Source organism: Chelonoidis abingdonii, chromosome 4 (assembly GCF_003597395.2).
Source record: "Chelonoidis abingdonii isolate Lonesome George chromosome 4, CheloAbing_2.0, whole genome shotgun sequence".
Classification (NCBI taxonomy): Eukaryota; Metazoa; Chordata; order Testudines; family Testudinidae; genus Chelonoidis; species Chelonoidis abingdonii.
In genome coordinates, this window is record NC_133772.1 from 29,659,748 (window position 1) to 29,671,274 (window position 11,527).

The 11,527-nt window shown below is 44.8% G+C and overlaps 1 protein-coding gene across 2 annotated transcripts in view; it reads right to left on the reverse strand.

Moving 5' to 3' along the window:
* OSBP (oxysterol binding protein) overlaps positions 1-8,812 on the reverse strand; it is a 32,446-nt gene extending 23,634 nt beyond the window's left edge. Inside the window, exon 1 of one of the 2 annotated variants that reach the window (XM_075064997.1) lies at positions 8,632-8,810. In XM_075064997.1, the coding sequence (XP_074921098.1) occupies positions 8,632-8,795 (164 nt within the window). In that variant the 5' untranslated portion in view covers positions 8,796-8,810. Of the gene's footprint in view, positions 1-8,631 lie in introns of both variants that reach the window. The other variant, XM_075064998.1, reaches the window with a different exon arrangement.
* Between the last annotated feature and the right edge of the window lie 2,715 nt (positions 8,813-11,527).

The window sequence follows — 11,527 nt, forward strand, 5'->3', positions numbered from 1 at the left end:
GCCCGGGCCCCGACCCCGCAGCCCGCAGCTCCGACATCTCGCGCCGCGTCCGAGAGCTCGTCGCGCCGGAGCCCAAGTGCCCTGCCCCCTCCTCCCTCCGTGCGCTGCGCCGTCAACCGCTCGGCGCGCTGTCCATTGGCGGCGCCACCCCTCTCTGAGGGCAGGAGGCCCGCCCACCAGCGCCGCGGCCCCGCCCGTGCGCTCCCATTGGCCTAACGGCCTCTGATGGGCGGGACCTGGCAGTCTATTGGCTGGTGTTAGCAGTCACTGCCATCCCTTTGGCCTCGTCGTTTCCCCTTTCTTATTGGCTGTTTAGCCTGTTTGTTGTTATCTGTCCAATGGGGAGATATGGGCGGGGATAAGATGACGTCACCGTATAACCGAGACAGTTATTGGTTGCCGGCGGTGATGATGCGGCAACGCCACACGCAGAGAGATGATTCATTCTGCGTCTGAGGTAGGCTCCAGTGGGTGGGGTCTCTATCAGCTTAATGTCAGGATTGGCTGACTGCAAAGGAAGCAGCAGGACTCATGGACGTGTCGAAGCCAGGCTATCGGTAACCTCTGACCTATGACCCCCTGGCCCTGAGTCATTCTCACCCTGGGATGCCAATCTCTGATCCTTGACCTGTCCCCAGGGCAAGGGTCCCAGCATGCCCCACTGGTGTCCCCATCTGCCAGGACTGGACCCTTTGATGCCCCAAGTCACAGCTGGGCAAATGGGCCCAGGATGGCAACAGGCTCAGCCAATGTCACATGGCTACCTGTGGCAGAACCGGGAACGGATCCCCACTGTCCCAGTCAAATCCCCACAGACACCAAGGCTCCTAAACCGCCACCTGAAAAAGATGGCATAGGAGTGGATTGAAGCTAGGCTGCTCCTCCACCCCTGCATGGATTTGTCCCACCAAGCTGTTTCACATCAGGAGAAATCCACACAGACCCTGGCGAAACGGTTGACCATAAATTAGAGGCGGAAAGTAGGAGACATGCATGGCCAGGAAAAGAGAGCATGACAGGAGGGTATATTCTGCTTTTCACGACCAAAATATGAGGAAGTTCAAGATAAGGATTTCCCTATCAGCAGTGAGAAGAGACTGTCCCCTGAAGAGCAATGAAGGGGAAAAAAGCATAATTGTGTGGAAAAGATCGCAAATGCACCACTGTCCTGTAACGCTTCACCTTACCGCCCAGTCAGGATTGGACAATGACTAATGGATGCAGAAAATAATCATGTAGGGCTTTTTATCAATAGATGTCAAAGCACCTCAAAATCTTTAATGTATTTCTCCTGCAAACAGCCCTGAGAGGCAGGACAGTGCTATTATGTCTGTTTTTTCGCATATTGGGAACTGAGGCACAGAGACTTCCCCAAGATCACAGAGGAAATCAGCATCACATGTCAACATATACAAAGTAAATATCCTTAAATCACACTCTAAGAAGTTCTCAAGCAGCATTTTGCTTACTTTGCCCATCTGTACATTTTGATTATTATTGATGGTAATATGTTTCATCAGTTTGTCTGTGTAACAGTTAAATCAATGTTTACTGACATTTCGTGATAAAAATCTTATCCTTCCAAGCCTCCTTTAAAATCAAACCCCAAATACACCATGAAGCTCCCTCCCAGTCAGATGTCATGCAGGTTCTGACATCACACACTCTCAACTGAGAAGACGGGATAAGAAACAGCAGAAGAGAATTGTGTGTGGTTAGATGATGCTGATACCAGATCACGGCATTGTTAACACAAATAATGAAGGATTTGGTGTATTGTACATATTGGCATTGCATCTTTAAAATGCACCTTGATTTCTTCAGACAATCATCATTTGATTTGCAGCAACTGTGAGGAGTTGTTACTGAGTAAGAGAGGCCTAGATCCTGACAAGTATTTAGGCACCTCACATCCACTGAAATCAGTGGGAGTTAGACACCTTAGTACCTTTGAGGATCTTAGCCCAAGCCAATAACTAGGTGGTTGCCTAATTAATTACATATACTGAATGCTCTCACTACCTTGCTCACTTTTAGAATTGTGCTTTTCTTTGTGAGCCGCTGGGGTAGCAGCAGATACTCTCAAAGGCTGCATTGCCTCATTTTAATTAGGTGTATAGCATAAGTATTTATTTAAAGCATCTTCCCATTTGATATTATGCTTTACTCCAGGTATTATTTGTTCATGTAGCATTTATTCAGGTGTACCCTGCCCCACTGGAGTGGAGATGGAAATTGTTGCTGCTAGGGCAAGCTCCCTGGTTGAGTTTGAATCCCCCTTAGCTTGATAGGCTGGGCCCAGGTGAGGCTAGACATCTCATCCCCACCTCCAGTTGGCTCCATCTTGAGATTGCATTGGGTTCGCAGCCAGACTAGGCCCATTGTCAAGGCTTGACCAGCCTTAATGTGAATTGGGATAATGTCCAGAGGAGGAATGATCCTTCTTTGGTGGCACTGTCTGAAGCCTGGATCCTCCTTTCCAAGGCTTCAGTAACACCACTTCCACTGATACCATTTTTGATTGAAAGCCATCCTATCTGGGTTCAAATAACTGGTTCTCATCTCCTCTAGAAACAAATAGCCATCCTTCTTCTTTCTGGCTCCTTTTGCTAGTGACAGCTCTTGGACATTTCCTAGCTTCCCTTCTCAATGTTGCTATTCCTTCTCTTTGTCTCTTTCCAGGGGACACAGCAGCAGCCAGACACTCATGAGGAACCCCTCCCAAAAAACCCTTCACTCTCCCTCCATCTCCCATAGGCTAGGATTGGTGTCTATCTCCTTTTGCCATCCAATCTGTCTCGAGGGGCTTTTTCCAAGGCCCAACCATCACTTCTTAGAACAGTGGTTCCCATACTGATCCTTGCTGCCTTTTTTCAAACCAAGCACTCCCAGCCCTCCAAACCCACTCTGTATTGTTAACAGTCCGCCTGTATTTTAATTAAAGGGAATTAATTTGTTTTAAACATGCCTTTACACGTTGATGTTCAAGAATGGTGGATATTCAATACGGGACATTATGAAATGTTTAAATACAAGTTATTGCATCATTTGAAACTGAAATACATCATCACCTATCCAGCCTATACTAGAATTCCTTTGCAACAACTATTACAAATAACACACGTTACAACATTAATATTTTCCTCTAACAAAACATCTTGCATCCATGGATCCTTGGACCTAGTGTTCTCTGAGTGGGAGTCAGAAGCCTTGCTATGCCCCCTGGACTTCACTTCTTTTTGATTGTAGGAAGGAGTGGTGGTATCTTCTGAGACTAACCATTTCTAGCACCAGCATAAGCAGACATCCAAATATAATGTGGATTTTCTTAACTTGGGGTATGTCTATGCAAGAAATGCTAAGCTACACAGCTGCAGCTGCACCACTCTTTTATCACCTGATTCTGTCAAAGCCAGTTTAAAGCCCTCCTCACTAGGTTAGCCAGTCTGGATCCAAATATGTTCTTCCCCTGCCTTGATCGGTAGAACCTCTCCAGTGGAGGGCAACAAAAATGATTAGGGGGCTGGAGCACATGACTAATGAGGAGAGGCTGAGGGAACTGAGATTGTTTAGTCTGGAGAAGAGAAGAATGAGGAGGGATTTGATAGCTGCCTTCAACTACCTGAAAGGGGGTTCCAAAGAGGATGGATCTAGACTGTTCTCAGTGGTACCAGATGATAGAACGAAGAGTAATGGTCTCAAGTTGCAGTGGGGGAGGTTTAGGTTGGATATTAGGAAAAACTTTTTTGCTAGGAGGGTGGTGAAGCACTGGAATGGGTTCCCTAGGGAGGTGGTGGAATCTCCTTCCTTAGAGGTTTTTAAGGTTAGGCTTGACGAAGCCCTGACTGGAATGATTTAGTTGGGAATTGGTCCTGCTTTGAGCAGGGGGTTGGACTAGATACCTCCTGAGGTCCCTTCCAACGCTGATATTCTATGACTCTATGATACTACAGTGATGGAGGGGATTTTTCCATAGTTGTAGTAAATCCACTTCTCCAAGAGACAGTAACTAGGTTGACAAAAGAATTCTTTTGTTGACCTCGCAGTGTCTACACCAGGATTTTGGTCATCTTCACTACGTCATACAGGGAATGACATTTTTCACATTGGCCAGGGCTGTGAAAATTTTCACTAACTTTATAGTGTAGAGCTGCCCTTATATTCTCTTCTTTCTTACCTACTGTAACAAGCAGTACAATAGTTAATAATGGTAACTTTGAAGTAGTATGATCTTTGAAGTAGTATCCTCTTAGTGAGCACCCACTGAAATGAATGGAGCACTTCAGAGCTATTGTTTCAGACATTTTGCAGTTCAGGCAAACAGCATTGCATCAGTTACAGTTGGTGCCACATTTAGGAAAGATGTAGACAAATTGGAGAGAGTCCAGAGAACAAAAATGATAAAAAGTTTAGAAAATCTGACCTACAAAGAAAGGCTAAAAATACTGGGCACATGTACTCTTGAGAAAAGAAGACTGAGGGTGGACCAGATAATAGTCTTCAAATACGTTAAGGGCTGTTATAAAGAGGACAGCGATCAATTGTTCTCCATGTCCACTAAAGGTAGGACAAGACATAATGGGCTTAAACTGCAGCAAGGGAAATTAAGGTAAGATATTAGGAAAAACTATCCAATTATAGAAGTAGTTCAGCTTTGAAATAGGCTTCCAGGGGAGGTTGTGGAATCCCCATCATGGAGATTTTTAAGAACAGGTGGGATAAACACCTGTCAGGGATGGCCTAGGTTTACTTGATCCTGCCTAAGCTCAGGGTGCGGGACTTGATGCCTTCTCCAGGTCCCTTCCAGCTCAACATATCTATTCTATAATGAGGTTCCTAGATCAGAAAGGGCCTGTGAATAGAAGACCCCATCTACCCTAGTCTCCTCTGTCAGGCTTCAGGGCCTGGTCATAGAATCATAGAACTGTAGGACTGGAAGAGACCTCGAGAGGTCATCTAGTCCAGTCCCCTGCACTCAAGGCAGGACTAGGAATTATTTAGTGCATCCCTAACAGGTGTTTCTCTAACCTGCTCTTAAAAATCTCCAATGATGGAAATTCCACAACCTCCCTGGGCAATTTATTTCAGTGCTTAACCACCCTTACAGGAAGTTTTTCCTAATGATCACCTAAACCACTCTTGCTGCAATTTAAATCCATTGTTTATTTTCCTATCCTTACAGGTTAAGGAGAACAATTTTTCTCCCTCCTCCTTGTAAGAACCTTTTATGTCCTTGAAAACTGTTATGTCCCACCTCAGTCTTCTGCAAACTAAACAAACACATTTTTTCCAATCTTCTCTTATAGGTCATGTTTTCTAGACCTTTAATCATTTCTGTTGCTCCACATCTTTCTTGAAATGTGGCACCCAGAACTGGACACAATACTCCAGTTGAGATCTAATTAGCATGCAGTAGACCTGAAGAATTACTTCTTGTGTCTTGCTTTCAACACTCCTGCTAATACATCCCAGAATGTTTGCTTTTTGTGCAACAGTGTTACACTGTTCACTCATATTTAGCTTGTGATCCACTATGACTCCCAGATACCTTTTTGAAGTACTCCTCCCTAGGCATTTATTTTGTATGTTTGCAACTGATTTGTTCCTTCCTAAGTGGACTACTTTGCATTTCATCCTATTTACTTCAGACCATTTCTCCAATTTGTCCAAATCATTTTGAATTTTAATCCTACCCTCCAAAGCAGCAGTTCTCAACCAGAGATCCGAGGGCCCCTATGGTGGGCTGCGAGCAGGTTTCAGGGGGTCCGCCAAATAGGGCTGGCATTAGACTCATTGGGGCCCAGAGCAGAAAGCCCACAGTGCCCTGAGCTCCACCACCTGGGGCTGAAGCGAAAGCCTGAGCAGTTTAGCTTCGTGGGGTACCTTGTGGTTTGGTGCCTCATGCAATTGCCCTGTTTGCTTCCCCCTAATGCCAGTCCTGGCTTTTAGAATCATAGAAGATTAGGGTTGAAAGAGATCTCAGAAGGTCATCTAATCCAACCCCCTGCTCAATGTAGGATCAACCCCAACTAAATCATCTCAGCCAGGGCTTTGTCAAGCCTAACCTTAAAAACCTCTAAGGATGGAGATTCCACTACCTCCCTAGGTAACTCATTCCAGTGCTTCACCACCCTCCTAGTGAAATAATTTCCTCTAATATCTGACCTTTTATATGCAGAAAAACAGTTGTGCTGGTACAGGTGGGCTGTGGAGTTTTTAATAGCATGTTGTGTGTGTGTCGGGGGGGGGGGGACTATGTTTTGGGGTCAAAGAGCATGTCAGCATGCTGTCTTGTAAGTTCAGACAGCAGCAGAGGGGGGGGGGGATCTCGAAGGAAAAGGTTGAGAACCCTGCTCCAAAGCACTTGCAATCCCTCCCAGCTTGATATCATCTGAAAACTTTATAAGTGTACTCTCTGTGCCATTATCTAAATCATTGATGAAGATATTGAATAGAACCAGACCCAGAACTAATCCCTGCAAGACCCCCCTCAATATGCCCTTCCAGGTTGACTGCAAGCCACTGATAACTAATCTCTGGGAATGGTTTTCTTAGCAGTTATGCACACACCTTAGAGTAGCTCCATCTAGGTTGCATTTCCCTAGTTTATGAGAAAGTCATGTGAGACAGTATCAAAAGCATTACTAAAGTCAAGATATACCACATCTACCACTTTTCCCCATCCACAAGGCTTGTTACCCTGTCAAGGAGAGATATTAGGTTAGTTTGACATGATTTGTTCTTGACAAATCTATGCTGTTACTTATCACCTTGTTATCTTCTAGGTGTTTGCAAAATAATTATTTGCTCCATTATCTTTCCAGGTACTGACATTAAGATGACAGGTCTGTAATTCCCCAGGTTGTTCTGATTTCTCTTTTTATACATGGGCACTATATTTGTGCTTTTACAGTCCTCTGGAATCTTTTCTGTCTTCCATGACTTTTTGAAGATAATTGCTAATGGCTCAGATACCTCCTCAGTCAGCTCCTTAGAGAATTCTAGGCTGTATTTCATCAAGCACTTGTGACTTGAAGACCTCTAATTTTTTAGTAATTTTTAACTTCTTTCCCTATTTGAGCTTCTGATCCTTCCTTATTTTCACCGGCATTCACTGTGTTAGATGTCCAGTCACCACCAACCTTCTTGGTGAAAACTGAAACAAAGAAGTTATTTAACACTTCTGCCATTTCCACATTTTCTGTTATTGTTCCCCAGCCCTATCAAGTAATGGGTCTACCTGGTCCTTGATCTTCCTTGCACTTCTGATGTATGTGTAGAATGTTTTCTTATTACCCTTTATTTCTCTAAAAGCAGCAGAGAGTCCTGTGGCACCTTATAGACTAACAGATGTTTTGGATCATGAGCTTTCGTGGGTGAATACCCACTTCATCAGATGAATGTAGTAAAAATTTCCACTACATTCATCTGACAAAGTGGGTATTCACCCACGAAAGCTCATGATCCAAAACGTCTGTTAGTCTATAAGGTGCCACAGGAATCTCTGCTGCTTTTACAGATTCAGACTAACACGGCTACCCCTCTGATACATGATTTATGTTTCTAGTTAGTTTAATCTTGTTTTGTGCCTTGGCCTTTCAAATTTTGTCCCTACGTACTTGTGTTATTCATTCTTTCTAATTTGACCTAGCTTCCACTCTTTGTAGAACACTTTTTGAGTTTCGGATCTTAAGCCAAGGTGGTCTCTCGTCATACTTCCCATGTTTTCTACACAGAGAGATAGTTTGCTCTTCTGCCCGTAATAATGTCTCTCTGAAAAACTGACAACTCTCTTGAATGGTTTTTCCCCTTAGACTTGCTTCCCATGGGATCCTACCAACTCCCTCACTTTGCTAAAGTCTACCTTCTTAAAATCCATTATCTTTATTGTGCTGTTTTCCCTCCTGCCATTCCTTAGAATCACAAAGTCTACCATTTCATGATCACTTTCACCTAAGCTGCCTTCCACTTTCAAATTCTCAACCAGTTCCTCCTTATTTGTCAAAATCAAGTTTCCCCTCGTGGCTTACTCCACCTTCTGAAATAAACTGTCTCCAATACATTCCAAGAACTTTTTTGATAATCTGTGCCTTGCCGTGTTATTTTTCCCAAAGTATGCCTGGGTAGTTGAAGTCCCCCATCACCACCAAGTGCTTTGGATGATTGTTAGCTGTTTAAAAAATAGCCTCATCCACCTCTTCTAGGTGGTCTGTAGTAGACCCCATTATGACATCACCCTTATTTTTCACCCTTTAATCTTACCTAGAGATTTTCAAGTCTGTCTCCTATTTCCATCTTAACCTAGGCCCAAGTGTGTACATTTTTAATAGATAAGGCAACACCTCCTCCCTTTTATCTCCGCTTGTCCTTCCTGAGGAAGCTGTATCCTTCTATACCAATATTAGTTATGTGTATTATCCCACGTCTCTGTGATGTCAAGTGTAATAGTTGTGTTTATTAACTAGAATTAGTTCTTCCTGCTTATTCGCCATACTTCTTGCATTAGTATACAGACATCTAGGATACTGATTTGATTTTCCCCCACATTCTCTCTTACCCCTACTATAATGGCCCATGCTCCTCCCCTCCCAATTCCAACCCTTCTCCCAGGTCTTCATGTTTTGGAATTACCTGTGGGCTTTTGTCACCTGCTGCTGTCGAACCCAGTTTAAAGCCCTTCTCAGTAGGTTAGCCAGTCTGTATCCAAATATGTTTTTCCCCTGCCTTGATCGGTAGATTCCATCTCTGCTTAGCAATCCTTCTTCCCTGGCAACACCATCCTCACAGCCAGGCATTCATTTCCAGGATGCATCTGTCTGTCTAGGCCCCTACCCTTGATGGGAAGGATCAAAGAGAACACCACCTGCGCCCCCAGCTCCTTCACCCTTACTCCCAGAGCCCTGTTGTTGTTTCTGATCTGCTCAGGGTCATACCTTGCATATCATTAGTGCACACATGAATGACTAGCATGGGGTAGGAGTCAGAAGGCTGGATGAGCCTCAACAATCCCTCCGTAACGTCTTGGATACAGGCCCCTGGCAGACAGCATACCTCCTGGGTGCCTCCATCCCCCTCAGAGTTACCAACCACCACTACCCAATCCTATCTGTCATGGAACAGATAGTGCTGGTGGTAGTGACAGATGATCCAGATGTAAGAGATGGTCAGGAATTTTTTTAAAAACTGTTTTGTTTTTAAATTTTAAAAAATGCCCATTTATCAGACCCCAAACTCTTTCCAAGTAGGGTCAATTTTGACAAATCTGACTCAAAAAATGTGGTAAAGTTTCAAAATCCCATTTCAATATTTCAAAATGAAAAAAAGTTTTGGGTTTTCCAAGTCAAACATGACTGTTCATTTTGCAATCTTAGGAAATTTAGACAAAAAAAGTTAACAAAACCAAAACTTTTTTGCTTAACTCAAACTGACTTTTCTGTTTGTCGGTTCATATACATTTTCCCCTCCCAAATCAGTATGATTTCTAAAATTCTTTGAAACCTCCAATTCTCACTGGACAGGAAATCCTTTGCCTACCCACTCCTACTAGCTACACATTCTCCCATTGCTGGACCTCTCTACGGTAACCGTGAAATCGTGCTGTTCTGCCTCAGCAGCAGCAAAGGCCAGTGGGATTGCACTTAGGTGGCTTCAGTTGTGTCACTAAGGGCTTGGCTACATTGGCACTTTACAGCGCTGCAACTTTCGCGCTCAGGGGTGTGAAAAAACACCCCCAAGCACTGCAAGATGCAGCGCTGTAAAGTGTCAGTGTAATCAGGGCGGCAGCGCTGGGAGTGCGGCTCCCAGCGCTGCACTCTACACCCATAAGGGATGTGGTTTACAAGCAGCGCTAGGAGAGCTCTCTCCCAGCGCTGCGGCTCTGACTACACTCACACTTCAAAGCGCTGCCGCAGCAGCGCTCCCACAGCACTGCCAGGGCAGCGCTTTGAAATTTCTAATGTAGCCAAGCCCTAAGACTACTTGATCCTCCCCCTCCAGAGTTCCTGAGGGACCCAGCCTCTCTCTGACCCTATTAAAGAGCTAGGTGAAAGAACATGGACTAAAATGCCAGCACTACGGACACACCAACCAGCTTTACATCATCTTTGCACCCCCCCCAACTCTGGTTGAGATGAGCCCCCCAACTGAAGAGCAGCTGCTGAGGCCAAATCCAGGTCTGACTGAGGAGATAGTGGTTGGCAATGGAAGCACATGAAGAACTCTATTTCCATAGCATCATTCTCCATTGAAGGCAGCTTGCTGCTGGATTCCTAAAATGAGCCATTGCCTCATTCACCTGGAGTCATTGCGGCTAAACCTGGCCTTGAGAAAAGGCTGCTTCCATCTACAGCTGCCTAGGAGACTGCACACTCCTGGAACGAAGCCACTCCAATTGGTTCAGAACCCAGCAGCTGACATACTTAACAATGCAGGGTGGCAGGGCCACCTGTCCCCATTTATGTCATCTTTTCAGCGATTGCTATGCCAGTATGTACCCATATCACGCACAAATGGCAGCTTAGCTGAGATTGATCTGATTATACATGTAGTTCTGGGTGCTGAACATATCAGCCCTGGCACTTTCTCAGGCTGCTCCTTTGGTAGGTAATTGATGTTTGCACTGAGATTCCATTAGGAACAACTTCATCGTCCAGACATTCCACTTCAGCCACAGGGAGAGGGGAGAGTGCCTAACTGCACCTGCTAAGCAGGACTGTCAGCACACAGATGGGAGACCTCAAAGATTAAGCTGGCTGCTATTAAGGGTAGCAGCGCTGATGATTCAGGCTATGTTCTTCCCTCTGAATCAGTAGCAAGAGCCCACACATCCCCTTTTTCAAATGAGTCATGAAACAGAAGTGCAGAGTTCTTGGTTGTTAAAACTTCCCTGGCACTTTTCACAAAAGTTGGCAAGTTCACAAGATGGTAACAGTGGGGTCCTGGCCAGGTTCCACCTTGAAGATTCACACTGATTTCACAAGTCCTGCATTTCCAGTGCAGATGTTCTTAACATCCTGCCGTAACTTTCAGTAGTGGTGCCATACCCTGTTAAGCAGCTCCCCCACTCCACTGCCGAGATAATGATTAAGACAGAGTGTAACAAAGGACCATTATGATCATCTAGTCTGCCTTCCTGCATGGTTTGGCCAGAGAATAGCACCTGGCAATTCCTGCACTGAGCCAATGTTTGGTTGAACTACAGCATATTGTTTTAGGAAAATGTCCACTTCTGATTCAACAAAGAGATGGAGAATTCCCCCACAGCCCTTGGCTAGTGATTCCAATGGCTGATTACCCTCATTTTTGAGGCACAAGTTTTTATTTCCAGTCAGAAAATATCTAGCTTCAAGTGCCAGATGTTGGCTACTGCTATACTTTTGATCACTAAATTAAAGAACCCTCTATCAAAATCTTTTCTGCACCTCAGCCTTTAGGGGTAAGATATTTGCTGATAGCCTGTCTGGAAGGCACTTTGCGATGACAGAGAGAGCTCGAAGAGGCACAAGACCACCAAATGGAAGGAAGCACT